General features: G+C 36.3%; 1 protein-coding gene across 1 annotated transcript in view; it reads left to right on the plus strand.

Annotated features, from left to right (window-relative positions):
- Window positions 1–23671, plus strand: part of LOC134539955 (activator of 90 kDa heat shock protein ATPase homolog 1) — a 61800-nt gene that overhangs the window by 37535 nt on the left and 594 nt on the right. The window contains exons 8-9 of the mRNA XM_063382343.1: window positions 17575–17676; window positions 17957–18093. Of these exons, the coding sequence (XP_063238413.1) occupies window positions 17575–17676; window positions 17957–18093 (239 nt within the window). The remainder of the gene's footprint in view (window positions 1–17574; window positions 17677–17956; window positions 18094–23671) is intronic.

A 23671-nucleotide genomic window follows, 5' to 3' on the forward strand; every position in this document is an offset into this window, starting at 1 on the left:
GGTTCTTGCATTTCACCTTGAACTCCCTCCTTCTGTTGCTCATCAACATGCAATTCATTGGGGCCGTGGGGATTTTGACGAAAGCCAGCATGTCTGAAACATCTGGTGATGGCTTCTGGCGTCACCTTTCCCCAAGAAATGGCTATGGCACGGATTGCTTCTAGGATGTTTCACTTGACATGTTTTTTCCCCATTGTTAGTTTTCACATTAGGGAATGCACCAACATGGTACGGAAGTGATGTTTCACCAGGCGAAACACAGGTTGTAACACACTAGTTGTGTTACAATTTAATATTTAAATATTCCTAAGTGTCAATTTAGGATGTGCATGGCAATGGTCGACAAATAAAATCATTTTTCTGTTTTTTCACACACATTCTGCTATAAAACGAGTGTAGCCACTGTTTAAAAAGTTCCGAAGTCATCCACGCCTTCTTGTTGGCTTCATATGTACACGGGATGTTCTTTATAATGCGAAACGCCCGGGGATTCGCCAACTTACCAATAACTAATGGCTTTATTTTATCGCTGCCATCCATTTTTACACAAAGGAGAACTGTTAAACGTTCTTTGCTCCGTTTTCTCCCTTTACATTGTACACCTTTAACGGTATAAAACATACCTGACTCATCAGCATTGTACACATCGTGAGGTTCATAGCACTTGAAAAGTTCATTCAACACAGGATACCAATAGTTAACTTGGCTTATGTTAACAGGTCCTGATTCATCCGATATTTTATGCTGGACAATCCCTCGATGCAGCCAACCTTAACTGCACCTCAAATCATCAACCTTCATTTGGAGAGCCAATTCTGATGCTTTTTGTTTAATCATAGGCCCACTAATTGGCAGTCCAGCAGTGCTCAGCTGTGAAAACCATTCAAAAAGAACCTATTAAAGTTCCACATGGTCGGGCCCCTGTAAACTATTGCTATTTCCGGTTATGCTACCTTTCAAAATTGCATCTTTTAGTTTGTCCTTGTTCTTTAAGATAGTAAAAAGTGTTGACGAGCTGAAGTCATATCGTTTTCCGATTTCACACTTGCTGACGTATCCAAGTTCACACTCTTGTATTATTGCAAATTTTGTGGATAAGTCTAATGCTTTACATTTTTTAGAAGCCATTTTTTGATGCAAAACTCAACAGTACGTAATATGTACACTATTCGGGAGAAGCACGAACAGTAACTCCAAAACCTCCCCTGTCAGTCTGAATATTAGTGGCCAGTCTCACCATAAACGTGACAGCTCTGATGCATTTTCTTCTTCCCCCCTCCCTTTTTAGTTGTGAGCCTTCACATGCTGCTGAAAAGTTCTTTCACCCCCTGCCGGATATGCCTTTTCAAGCACCTTTGTTCGATGTCAGCCTTCAATCTAGGGTAGAGAGAGATAGAGACAGTGAGAGAGGACAATGCTGGGGAATAATGAGGTGAGAAAAAGAAAGGAGGGGAAGTAGCCATCGCCTCAAGCAAGAGAGCGTGCATGTTGGTCACCAGAAACCCACCCACTTCCTCTCCTCTTCCCCATTTTCACGCTGCTAGGGAAAGTAGCGGAACAAGTGACAGGGCACATTGTTCGTTACCCATCCCGACATTTCCTTCCTCTTTAGCAGTCGCTCTTTCGTAGTTAGCGTGTACTTATAGTTATGGGTACGCTACATTAGTTCAGTCTCACTTTTGGGTTATGGTTTTTGTTTTCAATTTATTTTGAGGCAAAATATATTTTGGTGAATTTTTCCTTTTCCTATCTAAGAAGCTTACCCTCCTAACATGGTTTTTGAAGACAGTCCTTCGAAAAATATGTTCACAGTTCTACTGTACGTGCTCAATTCGGATGTACTAAGCCCGGTTTATATTTTCTGTTTCAAAATCCATCCTATTTTCATTACACTCAACTTTTCCAAGTTGAACAATACATATTTGTGTCAAAAAAACTACAGGTAATACATTCTGTGGGCTAACGATGCCCTAAACAAAGAAGTTTTAAATATGTATTAGAAATAAATAATTGTCATAAATCATAGCACACACACCTTGCTAGTATCCGTCATTAATGTTCTCTACCCAGGGTTGGCTGATGTAAACACAATTGCTTGAACCAAAAGGTTTTTGATAAAAAAAAACAAATTGTTTTCTTAAATAATTTATTTCTAAATAGAATATTTTTATTATTTTTATGAAAGGTCTAACTCCACTCCAATAACGATAGAAGTTTGCTTATTAATTTATCTTGTGATTTACAGGAACAAAAATGACATATTATTCAAGATCTCATCATTTATATTAGGGTTAGTGGGGGTAATAGTAGTGAGACAGCTGAAATGTGGGGAATTATGAGACATGTAAACATTTTCAATGGAAAGCTTATTCTTTACTTGAAACTTGAAATAAATATTATAATGCTGCAAACATTCCTTACTTACTACTAAAATTTTCCCCAGAAAAGTACTGCCATCTTAACAGTGTTAAAAAATTTCATTTTCACTCCTCTATATTTAACACGTAAAAACTTTTGTGTTATACTTTGGAAATTTCGTTGGCTATTAAAATTAATAGGAGTACAGTAAAACCTTTTTGTTGCGACCCCATTTATTGCGACCACCTCTCTATTACAACCCGATTTCGAGGAACCGTGAAAACATTGCCGAAAATCCGAAGAAAATCGGACAGAAAATAAGTTTCTTGTGGTGAGTAGCGTGTTACTGTGTTTCTCTTGCCCAGTGCTGTACTGCCGTAGGCAGCGCATATCTAAAAATAGATACCACTTCCTGTCGACCGCTGTCAGCGCTTGACAATCCCCCATTCCACGTCCCTTTGCTGGCAGGGTGCAGATAAAGGGTTTTGTGGCAACATGTTTACGTTTAGCTTTTTGCGAGTGTCTAGTGTGGTACGCAGTTAAGGCAAAGCTACTTGCTGGATTTCTCTTGATTTTGATTACTATTGGTTGACAATGTTTTCTTAGTTTTTGAAGTCCAATTTGGTATATTTTCTGGCTTGAATTTGTTAACTATTGTTGATGACTTATGCGGGTTTTTCTTTTTTTTTTTTTTTCGATTTTGTGTATTATTAGTTAACAATAAATAAAATACCATTAAATATTAATTACTTTTAATACAATGCAGGAAAAACCCTCCGGCCGCAGCGTGTGAACATGGTAGTCGGCCGCTCGCTCGCCCTTGCTCACCCTCTCACCGTACCGTGCGCTGCGGCCGATCTCGGATGCTGCTTGTACTTGTTAAGAATCACGTTATCTCCTTCATTTTAACGAGAGTAAAAATATATTAAAACTGTCAGCAAATTGATAAAAGCTTTGTGTGTCCGCAAAACAGGGCACAACACTGGCCCGCCAGTTGTTTTCATATGAAACGTGGCTAAAGAACTTGCATGGATCAGGCTGTAAACATTTTGCAATACGTGTAGGTTATAAGGAATCTTGTTATGAATTGAGATTAGGGATGGGAAAACCGATTCCCAATTTCATCGATACCTACCGATTCTACTTAAATAATCGATAATCGAGAATCGATGATAAAAGTCGATTCCCGCATGTAGCAAAAAAAATCATTTCACATCATTGCAAATATGTCAGATACAATTATTTAACGACTCTTTGAGTGGGGTTATGACTGACTAGACGCATACCGTATTTACTCGTGTATAGCGCGCCCTCGTGTATAGCGCGCACCACAATTTTTGCAACAAATTCCAAAGAAAAAAAATTTTTTCCCCATAAATAAATTTTACTAACATTTTGTGGTACCTGTACGTGTGAAACAAATGATAATTTAAATTGATGTGTGGTGATGCGTCAGGAAAATACTTAAACTCTGCTGTGTAGACGGAAGATAATGAAGCGCTGTATCGTCACAACTGGTACTTGGGCGGAGGGAGGGAGGCAGGCAGTAACAGAGACGCGCGGAGGATTAGATGACTCACCGGTAGCAGCTGGGACGAGGAAGCGAAGGAAGTGGGAGGGGGAATGGCGACAACATTCTTTCTCTCTCTTTTATTTTACTAGCTGCGTTGGCTTTGTGTAAAGGGGGAGGTCTAAAAATAAACAAGAGATGTGCGAGCTTGCGCGCGCACGTGTGTGTGTGTGTGTGTGTGTGTGTGCGTGCGTGCGTGCGTGCGCGCGAGAGACCAGGTTGCGTGTGTGTGTGTGTGTGTGTGAAAGAGAGGCCTTGTTGCTTGTGCGTATGTGTGGTGGGCTGGCCAGAAACGTCAACAATCACCTGGCAGTTAACGACTTCCACTCCTCCTCCCTTCCACACCCCCCTTTTTTTTTCCGTGTATAGCGCGCATCCTTATTTTTTTCCCTTACTTGAGGGGAAAAAAGGGTGCGCTATACACGAGTATATACGGTATATAACAGTCATATTTACCCAAATAAACAATATCTAAAACTTGGGTCGATGTTATACACAAGTCAAAGTACAAAAATTATTTATAAAAAAATTATCACTGCGTTTTAGTAGGGGCCTGTTCTTTTCGCGATCGCGATTAAACGACGATAAACGCGAAATCACTGTAAAATACAGTTTTTACGCGAAATCGCCACAACACGGCGTTTCTACACGAAATTTAGTATTAAAAAGCGAAATCGTTATGTTTTTACGGGAAATTTAAATACTGGGTAAGACTTGTCTCGTCACTGGTAAACAAACACCGCAACTGAACATTAATCATAAATGCACTAAAGCAAACAAAAGCTTACACACGCTCACGTTATAATGTTAAACCCAAAAATATACGGTAAAAATACGCAAAACTACGGCGTTTATTTTCCTTTCCGGCATAATGTTTGGATAGATAAGACAAACAGGCGAAGTTTTAAAGCCTACGCACACCGCTCGGGGCACTGACGCCAGCTTGGAACAGCGACAACGGATAAATACAAAAGTAAGCAGATGATTGGGCGAACAGTGTTTGGAACAGCCTTACGTGAGTGGCCATACCACGTCAGCCGGGGGCGCTGGCATATAGTTGGAACAGCGTCGTAGTATGCAGCAGATTATCGGGCGAATCAGGTACCAGGCTCTGGAAACTCTTATAGGGGACCTTGGGAACTATCTTTACTTCGTCACCCAGCCGTACGGGGCAGCACAAGCATTTTAAATCTCGCCAAAAAGCGGAAAAATGTAAACAAACATCCATTTTCGAATGGTGTGACGATGATGATTAGTTGGTCAGTGTTTTATAGATTTTGTTGGGTCGTTCGTTACCACAACGCCGAAATAACAATGAATGAATTTGTGTTTCTTAAATGTAACTTAACGCCGAAATACCACAATCAAGTACAACACTTTCATTTGCTAGTTCTCTAGTTGTTGCTTAATTTTGTTACTGTTTCATTTCACAAATTTTTTAGTTAGGCAAGTTGTATGAACGAAAATAATTTATACTGCTCAAGGAAAGCTTAAATTTTTTTTATAGTTTATTCCGTATTACAAAACAAATTTTACATCAGTTTGACCCCTTTGACATATGAGCCATTGACTTCTAATGATGTAAACATTTATATGAGTTAATTTTAATAACTTAGTTGTGTACTCAAATTTGATAAATATGAATTTATGATGTATGCTACATCATTAAATGTATTAAAAGCTGAAAAAAAAAATGTTGCAAATAGGATTTGAATTATTTAATATTAAGTTAACTAGGTGAGTATTGAGTATCGAGAATCAAAGGATTTTTTAAGGAATCGATAATCGGGTATCGGAATCGAAAATTTTGGAATCGTCCCATCCCTAATTGAGATGTTATGTTTTTCGAGTAGATATACACAGCGACCGACTGGATGCACGCCCACCTCGACATGTTTTAACTGCCGCAGCAATGTTTATTTTTACAGCTCAAGCAATTATCTTTTCCCGTGGGTTGACAGAAAAAGGTCGCTTCATCCAGCATAAAAAAAAAAGGCTACGCCACTTATTCCCCACGCAGGAAAAACACTGGCTGCCGTCTGTCTCCCCCGCATTTATCTTTCTTCTAACATTCCACGTCTCGCCTCTCGCGCGAGCAATAACGAAGCGACCATGCATTGGGCCGTTTTATGCTTTGTTTGGTGACAGAAGCTTGATTTTATTAGGTATATTCCTTTTCATAGGACCCTTGCTATTAAAATACATTTATATTTAAGTTTGAAAGCTGGTAAATGCCTTGCCAGAGATGACTGAACTCGAACTTGGTGTGAAAAGTGACATATTTGGACATACTTTTTTTTGGGCGTGTTTGATGGGGAGGGAGGGGTCCGAAAATATTTACAACAATCTTACCCCTCCTTCGCCGCTTTAAGGACTTTTCACAATACCGCGATGCGACGCGATCTAGCGACGCGATGTAGCGAAGGCAGCGACGTAAATATATGTCACCAGCTAGTGTACTTCATAATAGCGCGACGCGATCGCCATGCAGCTGGCGAAAAAAAACGGACCAGCCTGCACTCTGCTGGGGATATTTTACAACGTGGTGTAAACAAAAGTTTTTGGCGGTAATATTCAGATTGTTGTTATTATATTTGTACACTTACTGACTGGTAGAAGCATTTAATTATGGATAGGAATCGCGAAGCCCATAATATATTTCTAACCAAGCATTATTTTTCTCCGTCTGATTACAATATTTGTTACTAGAAACATTGTACAAACACGGCTTTTTCTGAACTTCATCAATCAGACGCTCTTCAAAACTCATTACAATTGAACAAAATACACGTGTTGTTTACTAACATTAATTAGATGCATCAATACATTGTTTCTTACCTCTTGTTTTCAGTTCTTCTTCTTCTTTACCACAATCTTGTTTCTGATTGGCTGTTATTTCTGACGTTATTAGCGACATCGCCGAAACAACCTCGTCGCCAAGTAAGCTGTCGCGCATCGCGGGCGATGTAGTTGTGATTGGCTGGTTTGGTATGGCGTCAAGTCACATCGCGTCGCGGTATTGTGAAAAGGGCTTTAGTACCCCATTCATAATAGCCAAATTTTACGAGAAGGGAGGGTGAAAAGTGTATTTTCTCACTGAAGGTTTTTCAAAGGGGACTGAAGTTGGGGTGTTATAAGGGAGGACACTAGAGGGATGTGCTAGTCTTGAAGAATGTTAAAGGGGAGGGAGGGGTGAGCTCATGCATCATGAAGCCGCTGCCGCCAGCCAGCCGGGTGAGCTTCATGTGCGCCCACTCGCGTTGCAGAACCTACCGCTGCCATATTTTTAAAGGAAATGTCCCATTATTTTTTTGTTATTCTTACATGAACATTATTGGAAGTATTAAAGCCGACACAAAAATACGCTGTGTGTTAAAATGAACAGATTTTAATGATCTTTTATTTAGTTTTTTTTTCTTCTGATCGTCACATTTTGGTCAAAATGTCCAATTTTTTGACGGTTCCCGAGAATGTATTCGTAAAATCACTGCTTCGTTAAATCCGGGGTTCATGACATCGGGGTTTTAGTGAATTTAACTACGGCAAGCAGAAAACGTACATGTAAACTAACCAGTAAAAATTAACTGTCTTTTGACATATTTTCTTTAGAGGTGGCCTGTAGGGTGACGGACTTGTCATGAAGGTTGAAGTGGGTTTAAAGCAAAGCCGTCTAGCATTGTGCATTGTGAGTGATAGCATCCTGCCATTGTACGGCTGGTTTCTTAGCGAGTAGCGGTTTGGGAACGGTGGGGGCGTTTAAATCAACTGAAAATTTCGGAAAACATCTATTACGACCCCCCGTATATTACGACCCTATTCATGGGAACCGTGAGGGGTCGTTTCAGAGAGGTTTGACTGTATTATGAATGTGATCACATGCACATGCTCTATTAGTAGAATTGAATGAGGAATACAGTAATCTGTTAACATTAAATTTTCAATTATTAGATTTTTTTTATTAATGCTTTAAGTGGAGGAGGTAATAATGAGACAAAATAGGTAATTATTCTGTTGGGCGGAGGGAAATTTTGAGACACTCCAAGGATGGAGAGAAATTTTGTGACAGTACTAAAATTCCTGTGAATGAGAATTTGTCGGATTGTTGTGTGTGTTTGCACAAAATGAATGTTAAAATAGTGTGATTAGGTTATATTAAGAAGTGCAGGCCTACACTGTAATACCTAGTGCCATAGGCATTATAGTTTTTAAAATTTCTTATTAAATTAGGTAAACACAGCATGGTGTAAAGAACCTAACCTAAATTATTAATTGTAGAAGCTTATTCAATAACAGGGATACATTTTAATGACATGTTTAATGTAATTGTTAAGGGAAATGTGGTAGGGGGCCAACATCTGATAAATGCAACTAAAATAGCCTCATTTGAAAATTTGCCTACCTACTCTAGATTGGGTTGAGCATTTGATGTCTTATGTATTTACTAGTGTATGCTAAGATTTTAATGTGTTTAATGCTCTGAAATTATAAAAAAAACAACTAAACAGTCATCAATGTAAAAGACATAATATGCAAACTTCCTGCCCCACAAATTGTTTCAGTAGGAGATAGGATAAAGTATAGGTTCTGTCAGCCAGTGGACATTTTACAGATGTAGGCCTGATCAAGACAATTGTATAACCGTTATAGGCCTACCCACAATCTTGGAAAAAATAGCATAGGACCAAAGATTTTTTTCCAGTATTGTATGTTGTAATGTAAAATTAGTGCAGGATTGACAAGATGTTCATAAATTAGTTTGCACCTTAAATATATGCCAGCCTCAGTTTATTTTGTAATAATTACTCAAAAATTTTTAAACTATTTTTAATTTAATTTTAAATGTTCAAAAAAATTACTATTAAGGGTAGATAATAGTTATCTTTATGTAAAACAATAAATTTGCTTCAGAAAAATTAAATATGTACTTGTTCATTATTATTTAAAACATTTTTCAAATGCCTATTGCTGGTGTGATTTTCAGTACTTGGATATAAAAATTTAGTCACTTATATTTTAAGGCATGCTCTGTCTCACCATTGCCCACATAAGTTCTTCTTACTAATATATAGTGAGAAAACAGACTGTCTCATTTTTTCCCACATTTGTCTCATAATTTCCCTTATAGTGGGGAAAAATGAGACAAGGTTTTTTGAGTAACATCTTTCTGCTACAAGAAAATGCAAAAAATGGACAGGGATCTGATAAATGATGTCAGTTGTCATATTTTACCAAAAAGAGAGATAACTTTCAATTGCTATCAAAAAAGATATAGCAAAAGTTATATTTTTGTCTCACAATTACCCCCACTTGCCCTATATGAATAGGTTATAAATCATACCCAGCCTAATTCTCCTCTAAATTTAAAAAAAAAAAGTTTAATAATTCCTGTTCTGTGGGAAATCCTCAACTTTACTGTAAATCCCCATTCTATGGGAAACATCCATTCTATGGAGGATCCTCCTCATGTGGTGAAATACCCTCTCTGTGGTTAAGTCCCAGTCTGATTTGCAGATTTTTGTTGTCTGTCGACAGTAACACCTATGAAATTCGTCATTCTTCTGTTAGAAATTCATCATTAAGGCTTAAATGTATAGACTGACTATTTTATTCTTTGATGGAAAATTTAAGCTATTTAAAGTGTTTAAAACAGACTTTCTTAGGTTTGAGAATATTTGTTTTTAAGAATTACTAATATTGGAGTCATCCCTAAATCTACTGAGATATTTATTTTTTATTGTTCCTTCCATGTCATTCACATAAATATCATAAATAGAAACGGAAATTAAATGCTTCCTTGGGAAACCCCAATATTTGTTTTTTGGATATCAGAATTGAATGTGGACCCAAACATTCAGGCTGTGCTAAATGGATACAATATGCTTCCTATCATAGATGTAAGGCTGCAATAGGTTGTGTGCATTTTATACTATTAACAGTTTAGTTAATTTATTCAACAATATATAATGATTAATTGGGTCAAGGCCTTAAATGCTGTAAAAACTTCCTAGTGATTCATAATCAGTTCCCTTGTATCTGCATCTTTTCTATAAAATCAGCAATAGCTGTTTCAGTGCTGATGTAAAACCATGTTGTAAATTTGAGAGTATTTTATACTTTTCATACTTATAGTTTTCCTACAGTGTTCAAATATTTCTGCGAAATTAGATGTAAATGCTATCAGACAATTATTTTCTATAATGGTTTTACTGCCTTTCTTATGAAAGGTAATAATTTTTGTAGTTTTGAGATTCTGGAAAGATTCCTGCAGTGAAAGATACGTAATTATATGAAATTAAGGAGCTTCTAAACTTTCAGCAAAACAACCCTTTTAGAAATTAAAATTATAAAAACATCCATATTACTTTACTGCACATAATCACAGATTTAAAATTGCCAAAATACAATAATATTCAGAGTATTACATGACCCGACATTCACAGAGTGGGTTATGGAGCGAAAGAGGACATGTGTTGCTGTCAAAAGTAAAATAAAGAAAATACTCTTCTATGACTTTAGCCAAATAAATAAAATGTTTCAGCAATCACTGCACGCTTGTAAGCGTACAACTGCTATGTTGGTATGGAACAGATTTGCTAGCACACCAATCCCTCGTCTTCAGATTCAGCAAATTAATTTAGCATGATGTTAATTACTGCCCCAGTCTTGAATAGCACGTCTGTAAATTTCAGTTATCACGAAATCGAGAAAGGCAAATATAAAAGTTGGGCGTGACCCCACGAAGTCTGTTTCAACTCTGTAAAAAACAAATGTCTCGTGACAGTTAGCCCTATGAGGGAAGAAGAGATGCGCGTGCAGGTGACTACACTATCGGCTGTTGTACAAACATCAGACATGACAAGTTCAGTTGCGGCTATTGAGTGTACAAGACCAAATGTTTATACGTCCGTGTTTATGCCACTGGGTCGTACCATTGTTGCATGGCCACAGAACGGGCCGTGATGGACTTCAGTCTAGCCAGTGGCAGGGAACTCTAAAGCGTAATGCATCGTTTTCAAGTATTTGAGACAAAACTAAAAGTATTACTGCGTGCATAATGTTATGAAAGCCACACTTATGTCTGTCGCAAGGTAACTGTGCGCACAATCGTACAATAAGGACTAGTGCTGTTAGTTGTACTGGTGGGAATATATTTGACATTAGATATTGGAACAGAAATGAACAGAAGATTCACATGGAAAAGGTTGTTAAATGAATGGTGCAATGAAATAAAATCACGGGCCTGACAGGATTACCAATTGTGAACTAAGTGATGATACACAAATAAGAACTTTAATTTTTGAAAAATGAAAATGTAAATATCCCGACAGTAATATTTTCATTGCCAGTAAAGGATGGTTTGGAAAGTTCGCGCCTCGCGGAAAGGTACGCAACATGAGTTGGTCACCCCGGGCAGGCAAATCAACTCGCCAATTGATAAATATCTCCGGTTACACAAGTCAAATTTGTCATATAAAGTAGTCAATGGTAGGCTAATAAAGATAAATGGTGTGACATATTTATCATTGATATTACGTGAAGAATATTTCCCTACACATTTCGGAATATATTAAGTAAATTACCCATGCTATTTATGGAGAATAGTGCTTCAGAATACGCGATTTCGGATAACACGAACATTTTTAAGAATACATTAGTCGTGCTAAATGAGGGAAATGGTGTACTATTTTGGATTTATAACCATATAATATGCCTAATTTTCATAAATACTAGGTATCATTTTTTCCCCTATATATGAGGTCATGCTTGGATCACATTTGACTAGTTTGATAAATACAATAAAATTCGTAATGATATAAAAACTAAAAAAGAAGTTATACGTTTAAAATCTTAAGAGTATCGTCAAATCTGTGTAATAAGAAATCAATATTTCAGTGTGTGTAATACAAATCAAAGGAAGTGGAAGATTTTTTTTGTAGTGGTATAAATTATATCATACAGGAATTTTGATTCAGTTTTTTATCAGTTTTGAGTGTACAATTACTCTGAAAATATTGATTGCATTGATAAGTTCTTCAAATAAGCTGCAGTTTAACTGAACTGTTGTGCTTGCTAGCTTAACGTCGTAAACATGACTATGAGTTTCATTGGCTATGTTACACGATTTTCAAAAGCTGTTATATTATATTATATGAGATATTATACAATAAACAGTATATATATTTTATAGTACTTGTGTAAGATACCAATTGTTGAAGCTCTGCACTGTGATTTTGTGGATAGTAATTTGGTGGCCTAATATACTGTAACTTTTTTCACAAAATATTTTTGACATTTGGATCATTTATTCATTCTCTTAGCAGAGAGCATTTTTTTTTGTAATCCTTAATAAAATTGTATGCATTCAATATCAGCTACTACCTTACTATTGTTAATGTCAGCAAATACATTTACAATACTGTTTAATGTACTGTTAGGAGGAGTAAAAAAATTTTTCACGTAATAACGTCTTATAAATCAATGAACACCGGCTGCACGCACAAAAAATTGTCACGTTCCGCCTGAGCCGAGCGTGCAAGAATCGGCCAACCACTATGCGAGAAAATCTTCTATAATATCAAACAGGTTAAGGCGGGCTTTTTAACTAACTGTTTGTGATTATATTCAAACAAATTATTTAAATTAAATTTGCAAAAACTGTAAATAATATTTTAAAATTAAAAAGTATGCAATTTTTTATCGTTTTCTTATGACGTTATCACGTAAAATTATCGTCCGTAAACCGACTTTACAGATAACCACCATGTTATTTTTTATGAGATATATAAGATAACTGTATAAAAATAAAAAATAAAAACTTTTTGTTCTCATCAGTCACAATACCTGTCTCTCAAGATTCATCTGAAATTTTGCGTTTCCTTGAACGATTTTCTTGTGCCTGAATATATTGCGGCTTGCAAATGGGCTGTCTCCTGGGATGAAATGGATCAGCAAGCACTGACAACAAGCAATTGTTAAGAAAAACTGCACCAATTTTGATAGAATTTTCTCAAACCAGAATGCCTTTCATTGTCCAAACAACGCCATACCACTTTCATTGTGTGATGTACTCAATTTGGTGTCAATTTACTTTCTATTTTCTGCTCTGTTTCATCTCCAAAACACATGAACTCACCGTCACTGATGCCAATTTTATCAGTTAACCATTTCAAAGTAATATTATTCCTGCCAAAACTCCTCTGCGATAGTCAGGGCATCTAGTGGGTAAACTCGAAACTCATCGTTATCGACGAAATTTGTGCCTGATATATAGCGGCAAAATGCTGAACTCACATTACATTTGTTATGTTCTTGAGCTATGCGTGTCTGTTAAATCACAAGTTTTAAACTCATATTTATATTCTGTACTTGCATAACCATTTAAGATTGGAAGAATTGTTCAGGATGCTTTATTTATATTTTTGTGAAAATTAAAAGCCCTGTACAATTCTTATAAATACCTTATATAGAATATAATTTTAAAATTTATTATTTAAAATTTAATAAATATTTTTTTGTAATTTTTTTATTATATTTATAAAATTCAAAGCTTTATGTACAACACTTCCAGCAAACTTCAGAATGCCAATTTTTTAAAAGACCTATCAGTAAAATCCAGAAATGCTAAAAACATTGCGTGAAATCCAGGTGGCAAATTTTTGTGTACATTTAACCTAGGCCTAAAATTCTAATTAACCATATATGTCTACAACAGTGCTATTTAAGTTTCAGAAGATAAACAACAAGATCATTTTCTTCATTTAAGTATAGAACCATACACACACTCACCTACTTTCCTTTTTCTTGGAGCAAGATGGATAGTAGGTGGCTGAAGATTTTGATTGGACAGTTCAACCACTGTACATATTGAAAAACTAACACAACCTTTGCAACATAGTTAAAATAAATCACTGGAAAACAAGGGAAAAATATTTACACTGTCACAAATATCCACATACGTAAGTTATTCTTTCGTTAAAGAGGCTGCGGTTGCTTTTTTGGCTTTCACTAGAAAAGTTTTGTTCATAGCAAACTCTTGACTGGTTGCATTTCATAACACACATGTTCTCTAATGTTTTGGTTGACATTTGTGATGTGAACTTAGTTTAATTTTTAGTAACAAGACTGAAAAAACACTCACATTCAGCATTACTGTGGGGAATCGTCAATACCGATAACATTACTTTTGACAGTCTGTCAAACTTTTTATGGCCATCTACACCTACAATATTCCCCACAGTACTCCACTTTACATCAACTGAATCTCCTTTCTTGAAGAGAGATGAAGTATTTTCCAGCTGAAGTAAAGATAACTGTTTTTGAAGTTCATCAACTGCAATATGTCTCGTTTCATTATCATTAACTGGCAAAATGAATGGAAATCTTATAGTGAAAAAAGTTACATCAGAAAATTTGGCATTTTCTATATTTTCAATCACTGCAACTTCTGCTTTCTCCAGTACTTCATTTTTCAGAGGTAATTTAGTGATGATATAATCACATGCAGTTACAAAGTAGGTTCTTTCTGCAGTAAAAAATGTCTGTTTGTCGTTTTCTTCAAGTTTTTCCAACAACCTGAGATGTCTTACTACCAATAACTAATTCAGAGTCTTTACGCTGATTCTCAGTGGAGTGGTAACTCACTTGATAGAACTCTTCATACTTTATAGCAACTGGTTTCACAAATTTTACCAGCAATTCTTGCAGAAGATCACATAGTAACCTTTTCAAAATGTGAATTTGAGGAGAGGCAGACTGCAATACAGTGTTTGTTGTCTCAAAACAAGGTGTCATGTAAAGCAAAAATAGACAAAATGCTTTGTTCAAAGAAGAAGAAAGGAACATGAATAATTTTTCTTCACGGGACAGATACAAATTTTGGTTTTTCAGGCTAGCTTTTGCTTCTACAGAACTGGAACTGAATTTAGATTTATTCATTTGCCTACTGTAAGGCAAGTGTAAATGTCTTTTCTTATTCTTAACAGTTGTACTTCCTTCAGCTGAGTGACTTAACATCAAGCCTAGGCCTACATGGTGACTTAACAGGCATGTTCACAGAACTGGATGTGCTTGGTACTGATTTGTTGGCTGAATGTTTACAACATGAAGTAGAAAAATCTTGTGTTGCATCATGTTTACTTACTAAGCCTACAGAACCACTTCTGTCTTCAACTTTTGGGATTTTGAATGGTATTGCAGATGGCTGCTGCTTCTGCGTAGTCACCTCATCCTTGAAAAAACTTTGCAAAGTGTCTCAGTTGTCTATGAGCCTAGGCAAACTACGTCCAAGTGATAACCACCTAGTACAAATGTGTTTCAAAATGCTCCTTGCTTCACTATTGTACAACTCTTGAAATTTCTGGAGCTTTTCCTTACGTTTGGCACTTTTCTCAAGATGATAATATATATCAATGAGAATATCCCCAGCACTGCAGAGTAGAACAGCTGCTGCTTTTCCAGCTGCCAGGTTAATTAAATGGCATGGGCAACCAACAATAACAAGCTCTTCTTGTTTCTCCTTCAGAACTGCAGCCACACCATTTTTACGGCCTAACATCACTGCTGCATTATCAGCAGAAAAAGCTACAAGATGTTCAATGGGTAAATGTAAACGATCAAGTTCACTTACAAGCAAACTACCAATGTTCTTTCCTGTGGCATCACCTTGCAAAGCTGGCAAAGAAAGAAGCTTTGAAACTACTTTTTGTAGGGATGGGTCGTAAAATGTTACGACAATAGGATAAAGTTTATTATCAGAATAATTACTGCCATCCGTAGATACAGAAAAAGGCAAAGTTTGTAAAATACTTACAATGCACTGGGTTGCATCTGCAGCCATCTCTTGCATAATGGCAGTAGATTTTGTTCTCCCACATCCATACTTTTTTGCCACATCCGACTTGGGGAACATTTTTCGGAACAATGTACCGGCGTGGTCTCCTACGCTCATCGGAAGGTTATGTTCAACTAAAAAGAACGTAAACAAACATTCTGCGCATATTAAGTCACTGCCAGAACTTTCACCAACAAAAAAGTTACTGATTTTTTTATTTCTTTCACCACTTTTCACATTTTCCACGTGTTTCGAGCACTTCAGGTGAATATCATTTTTCCCACCATGAGCGATTTTCATCACACCTGCATATTGAGGAAAATGCGAACTTCTGCCCTTTGTCAGACTTCAAAATACACAGAAAGTTTTTACTATATTTATCACGGAACAGTTGAAAATACTGCTTCTTTTTAGCACCAACGGACATTTTATCTGCAACTGCTGAACAGCAAACGTAAGAACACTGCGCCGAATGTAAACAAACAAATAGGTACTTATAAATCAAACAAAGAAGAACACAACACTTGAAAAACACCAATCGAGCGAAAAATGCATGGCTGCTTCTTGGCTTTGTACCGTTTATTAAACAAAACAACTTCCTTTATCAAGCCTACGCATTGTGACACAGTTCCACCATTTTAGCAACCGACTGTCGAATCACGAACCGCCGGTCGGTTCGGCTACGTTCGTGCGATATGAATAAATGTGGTACAGGTAGAATGACTATCTCGTACGCTAGTTAGTAATTGCTATGGTACCTAAAGTTTACGTTATTAAACCAGACACAATACTTTGGTTACAAGTACGATATGCGTACCATAAGTATGTTACCACAAGCGCACAATTTATTGAAATCGCTAGTATGGCGCGGAAAATTGTTCAATCTCAAAATGGCATAAGAAAAATCCGTAAAATATTAACAGCTCCCGTAAAACCGTAAAAACCAAGCACTTTCCGTACATTTAACGGAAGATCCGTAAAGGTTGGCATGTCTGAAACTTTTTTACCTACAATGCTATTCAGTAAGAAATAATTTTCCTGGTGACTGCAAAGCAATGGATCTTAGCCTTAACACCACTTTTGATCAGTTTTATTTACAGTTTTTCAGGGTCCCTACACATAACACCTAAATGAAGCATAATTCACCTCATTATAGCTATTAAAATATACAATTCATTTCATAAATCTTTAGTTTAATTTTTTATCTAAAAACCTTAAAATGTTAGGTATGAAGTAAAAAACATTATTCAGTTTCTATCTATAGTTTTTCCACAGTTTAGTATGTAAAATGAGTATAGGTGGATACCATGAAGACATGGGTGAAGAACTGAAGACCTACAGAGAAACATCACAATAAAAGGATTTTAACATTGCATATTTGATTTTTTATTATTGAATGTTTTATGTAGTTGCAGATTTCTTTTCAACTTAACTCTCATCAATATATGCAGTATTGTTTAATGTACACATTTTAAGTGTCTTACCACAAATTGTTCGAGCAGTCGATCCATTTTGCATGATATGTAATTATTATTGTTATGGGTGTTTAAAATTATAATGACTATAAAGACAAAATCCACTATATTTAATGATGAAATTTGCTTGTTTATAACACCATAAAATCTTTCCTCTACCCATTGACTTCACTGATGCACCTATATGTGGAATTATACCTGTATGTTTTTTATTTAACTTCCTTAGGGCAAAGTCACTTTTCAAGCAATTTAATTTTTAATAATAATTTTTCTACTTTGTTTTTAACTGGGGCTCACACAAAAATTTGCTGATCCAGGTATTGGTGGGAAATGTTTTTCAGATGGTCCATGCTTTTACATGCGGTCCAGTTAAGATGGATTTGAAAGAAGGTGGAATCTTCGAACTATTTGGCGGCAACATACACGGAACATTTGTTGAGCTGGTATGTACTGTTCAGTGCAACATATATATATATATATATTTTTTAATGCTTTGTAATATTGTGAGATGGTGGTTTGCCACTTTTTTTTGTTTTTGGTTAGTTATGACCATGACAATAGTGGACTGGTTGTGAAGTGAGAATCATAGTGATTATGGAGAGAGCTGGCAAACTAATCATTTAATTCTAATGTCTAAGTTGCCCGACATGTTGCAGTCTTGAAAAGTGTAGCATAAAGGGGTGGGTGGCTGTCCAGTGTGTCACGTTTGCCTCGTGTTGGCAGGAGCCGGGCAAAAAGATTGTCCAGAGGTGGCGGTTGAAGAGCTGGCCAGAAGGGCACTTCTCGACCGTGACCTTGACCATCGACCAGAAGGACGACCACACAGAAGTGTCCCTGGTGCAGAGTGGTGTTCCTCAGAGGTATGGCAAGTCGACTATTGCTTGCAACAAGTTAAATACAGTGTTTTGTAAGGTAGTGGAGGAATTGGAGGGGTTGTAAGCACCCTCCTGCAGTAAACAAAGAAGAACCGAGGGTCAACACTACTATTGTATTTCTTACATGCCAATAAGCTGAGACACACAGGTTACAGCGGGTGAAATTGACTTACCCTTAACATAAGAATTGGGAGAGTTCCTAAGATGGTGTTTAAACATGAGTGCAAGATGCTGTGTGGTTAGAGACCTGTATTTGCCCTGACATTTGTGAGACAAACAGTTCGGACATGACAAAAAAAATTATAGGCAAGTTAAATTGGTTTTGTTACAGGAGATTTTTTTTTACTTTATTATTTCATTTTCAAACTAATACATCAGTTTGGCTGTTTAGTAGGCTTGTGTGCATATAAGTTTTTTTTTTTATTTCGAATTGAATCATAATATCAAATAATAATATTGAATTTGAATAGTAAGATAAGAAATAGAATCCCACTAAAAATTTTTTTCACATCATGTAGCAACTTCTGGAAAATTAGACAAATAATTATTAAGTGAAAGATTGGTTAAGTACAGTCGGCTACAATAACTATATGGAAAATGTTTGTTAAAATATTTAAATTATGAAATAATTGTCCTTTTTAAGTATGTAGCCAACCTTACCTAACTTAAACCGAACCAACCAGCCAACCTTTCATTTTTGATCCTATTCGCCTTATTATCCTCAACCCGCTACTCTACTTATTGATCCAGAAAATTTTTGCGGATCGCAAAATACCGTGAAATCTATTACAGTTTATTTTACCAAAAAGTGAACTTTTTTTTAAAAGAAAAAGTTCCCATATTAGTGATAGAATGAGCTCATATTTAGATATTTAAACCCTAGTTATTCACGGGTTCTCCTTTTGAAACGGCAGCCAGGTAAATTGTATTTTAGTTCAGCAATACCGTATATACTCGTGTATAGCGCGCCCTTTTTTCCCCTCAAGTAAAGGAAAAAAATAAGGATGCGCGCTATACACGAAAAAAAAAAAGGGGGGTGTGGAAGGGAGGAGGAGTGGAAGTCGTTAACTGCCAGGTGATTGTTGACGTTTCTGGCCAGCCCCCCACACATACGCACAAGCAACAAGGCCTCTCTTTCACACACACACATACACACACACACACACACACACGCAACCTGGTCTCTCGCGCGCGCGCGCACACACACACACACACACACACACACACACACACACACGTGCGCGCGCAAGCTCGCACGTCTCTTGTTTATTTTTAGACCTCCCCCTCTACACAAAGCCAACGCAGCTAGTAAAATAAAAGAGAGAGAAAGAATGTTGTCGCCATTCCCCCTCCCACTTCCTTCGCTTCCTCGTCCCAGCTGCTACCGGTGAGTCATCTAATCCTCCGCGCGTCTCTGTTACTGCCTGCCTCCCTCCCTCCGCCCAAGTACCAGTTGTGACGATACAGCGCTTCATTATCTTCCGTCTACACAGCAGAGTTTAAGTATTTTCCTGACGCATCACCACACATCAATTTAAATTATCATTTGTTTCACACGTACAGGTACCACAAAATGTTAGTAAAATTTATTTATGGGGAAAAAAAATTTTTTTCTTTGGTATTTGTTGCAAAAATCGTGGTGCGCGCTATACACGAGGGCGCGCTATACACGAGTAAATACGGTATTATAAACACAATTTTTCTACATCTGAAATCTTAAATCATTATTTACATTTTTTTACACATATTTTTAAGTCTCAAAGTCTGTTTCATCATGGATATATTCAGCAAGTAAGCTTCTACTGTATCACATAGCATTAGATCAATTGTGATTATCAATTTATACGCTATTGAAACTAAAATGATAACTGCGTGTGCGGTATTTGTTTATGTATATGTTGGCATTCTTGGCCGGAATTTATTTCCGTGCGTTGCCGTGACAACTACGAAAATAAACAGTCGCCTCGGCTAGGACACCCAGATACAACAATTAGCATTTTGAAAGTTATGATTTGTTTGGCTAATATGGAAGTGACGCTATTTTCCTGGACTGTGTTTGGCCGATTCAGAGAAAGGAACAAAGAGTGAGTTAAGGCCTATCGACAATGGCGTCACCAGATGCATTTGTGGTCGGCAAAATAATGTGATTTTTGTCGTTTAATGGCCTTCTACGTCTCATAGGAACATGTGCGACGACGGAGACTGAGTAGGCGTACGTCTGGATGTAATAATTTTCATTCGTGAAATATATGGTTCTATAGTAACTTGACGCTAATAGTTCCAGAACCCGATGCTTGACACCTCTCTTTGTTCACCTTGTGCAATGCTCGAAATTTACAGTGTTTTTCACACGTGTCTTTTCTGTTCCAGTTGACTTGCACATTACAGAACTTGCACATCATGATGCCTTTTTCTTTACTGAACACGTAAAATCCTTCGTCATATTCTTTAGCTCTTTGGAAAACACTCACAACTTTTGGCATTTTATACGTTTATCCACAGCAACGAGCATACAGTCAAACCTCATTATTACAAACCTGAAGGGACCATAATTTTAACACTTTGTAATAACGAGGGTTTGTATTAACCAAACTATTGGGATATCATGAAAAAAAAATTGATTCAACTTTAAATGCCTATATTTACAACCATAAAGAAAATTATATACACTGTTGGTAGTATAAGCTGGCTTCACTACATGCATAACAATTTGTAAACACTGAAGAAAATAAACACAATGCAACACTTACAGAATAAATCATAATACAAACTTCAATTTCAGTTTTCATTCTCTCTCCATTGTCTACTTCTTCGATAATTTTAACTTTAACTTGCAATGTAAGGTCGTTGTGTTTACGTTTCGCAGTCATATTACAAAACCACTCATACCCAAAATTGAGGTTAAGACACACGTGCGTGAACAATGGAAAATATCAGAACTTTTTTTCCATAGATTTTTTAAACTTCTACGTATGTACACTTCCGACAACTAATATTAATAACGTATAGAGTACTTTCCTTTTTCGTTTTTCGTTTACAACATGGCATCTTTTCTAGTTTAGTTACTAACATCGCCACTAGAGTTGAACTTTTCATTTTGTTTTTCGACCATTTTGCGCTATAGGATACATACATATATCTTTGGAGATACGTTTGTTTACATGACGGTTATGAAGAAGTGATTTACTTTAAACTTCAGCGGTGAAATTCGTATTAACCGTTTATTTATACACGTTAACAGATACTTGAGGGATCAAAACAACTTCGTAATTCATATTAACCGTATTTTGTATTAAAAATACTGAATAACATAGGAAAGCATACTTTATTTTCTGGGACTATGAAAGTTCTTCGCATAAACTGGAATTTCGTAGTAAGCGGATTCGTATTAATGAGGTTTGATTGTACAAGCATTCTGAATCCACAGTGACTACGGTAATATGACCAACATGCAACAAAATCTTTAACGGAAAACGATCAAAGAATGCGGAAGAGATACATATTGCATCCACTCAGAAATAAAGAACTTAAACTCGACAGACACACACTCGTGAAAATAAAATATTAGAACATTTCGACACTCGTAACTATCAACCCCATCTGTGATTCGTCCACCAGTAGCTAAAGTGATGTTTATTGCCACACTCTACACTATGGGTACTAGAGAAAAACAAAAGCAAAGATGGCGTCTCACATATAACCTCTTGAAATAATAAACGTTTTGTACAGGTTCCAGAATGATTCAACGTGATTTTTTGTGATAAAAAAAGGTTAATTTCGCGCAAATATCGCGATTTTGTCACATTTCGTGAAAAACTACGGATTTCGCGCATCACAGCAAATTTCGTTAAAACGAAATGCAGTATATTGTCTTATCACTACCAAGTAAGGTTATTTGTATTACACATCATGCAAGTGATTTTTTTTAAAATTTCGCGATTTCGTTATTAACGAAATTTGACTACCCCTATTCATGACATAGTGGAAAAATGAGCTCATATTTATGCTTATAATCGAAATTTATTAACCATTTGTTTATTTTTTAGTGCAACATTGGCTGAAATTTCCATGCAAGTTGTTCAGTGATGGTAATATCACATCTATGGTGACTACAGTACAACCCGGTTATAACATTCCCGTTTTTAACATTTTCCCGCCTATAACACCATAATTTCATGGTCCCGTCATTTCTCCATTTATCACAATGCTTTAATTTCCCGCCTATAACAATATTAAAACTTCTACATTCCCGCCTTTAACGTTCAAATTTACTTTGATAACTGCCACAATTTGCGGTATCCCTTCCTTCAAAGTCATAATTTAGAGCGAAACCATAGCTAGAAAATACAGCACGCATATACAAACATCAGATGTTTACATTTGAGTAGTTCACCATAGACGTGGTACACACGCACTCCACAACTTGCACCGGATCGACTATCAATATGGCGTCCTGTTCGCGCTTGTTAGCCTATGACTTGTTCCTTTATACTTATGATGCACATTTTGTGCACTGATACATGGTCGGAAACAGTGCTACTATACTCTATGGTGCTGGTTTTTGTTTCAAAGGTTTAACACCTTGAGATGGTTAACTGTTCTATGGATATAATCACGGCTTTTGTTTGTGGTTAACCTTTACCGTAATTATTATTATTTTTTTACTTATTGTAGTCACGGTCGTATTTAATTAAAATACGCCGTATTGAAATTTTATTCAGGTTTTTGTACGGTTATGATGGCCGATAAATATAAGCGAAAATATATTCTGTAGCTGAAAAAATTCAGTTTATTAACCAAGTGGACAGGAACCCCAACAAAACGTGTGTTGTGATTGCAAAAGAGTTGAATATTTCTGTTTCGACTCTGAACTGTATTGTACAAAACATTTTTTTTTCTTTAGCATATTATTAGGTATTATCTATAAATAAAATTAACCAATTTTCCACTCTATTGCTGTACTTAGTGTAATACTCCTGTATTTTGTGTTGTTTTACCTATACTTTTTAATTTAATCAATCCACGTGTAATTTTTACAAAGTGAAGATGATTTCCTGCTTATAAAATTTTTTTATGTTGGTCCCTTGGAGAATGTTATAACAGGGTTGTACTGTACAAGTTTTATTTCCAGGGTTCTTACATCCTTGCTCTGCCAGTGTATAGTTACAATGCTTGAAAAAGTTCTTGAATTTCAATGTCCGAGATGGTAAAATAGTCTTAAATAAAATTATAGTGCATGTGTCACCTTTATTAGTGAATGGTGAATTCATTTTGCCTTGGTATTAAGACCAGGGTTCTTATTGTGTTGAAAGAGCAAGTACAGGACATTAGTGATTGAAGAGGTCTAAGCATTCATAGGATTGTTTTATGTATTTGTGTTATAAAAGTGGTTTTTAAAAATATATTTTTGAATATTTTACTGACTTATGTAACTGATAAAATTGAGACAAAATCTTAACTTAAAATAAAGACAATATGGCAGCTCAGTAAGTTTGGAGCATAATGTTGCACCTTGGATAGGAACACTTACTTGCAAGTAGCACACCATTTGGGAAGAGAATTG

This window comes from Bacillus rossius, chromosome 1 (assembly GCF_032445375.1).
Source record: "Bacillus rossius redtenbacheri isolate Brsri chromosome 1, Brsri_v3, whole genome shotgun sequence".
Classification (NCBI taxonomy): domain Eukaryota; kingdom Metazoa; phylum Arthropoda; class Insecta; order Phasmatodea; family Bacillidae; genus Bacillus; species Bacillus rossius.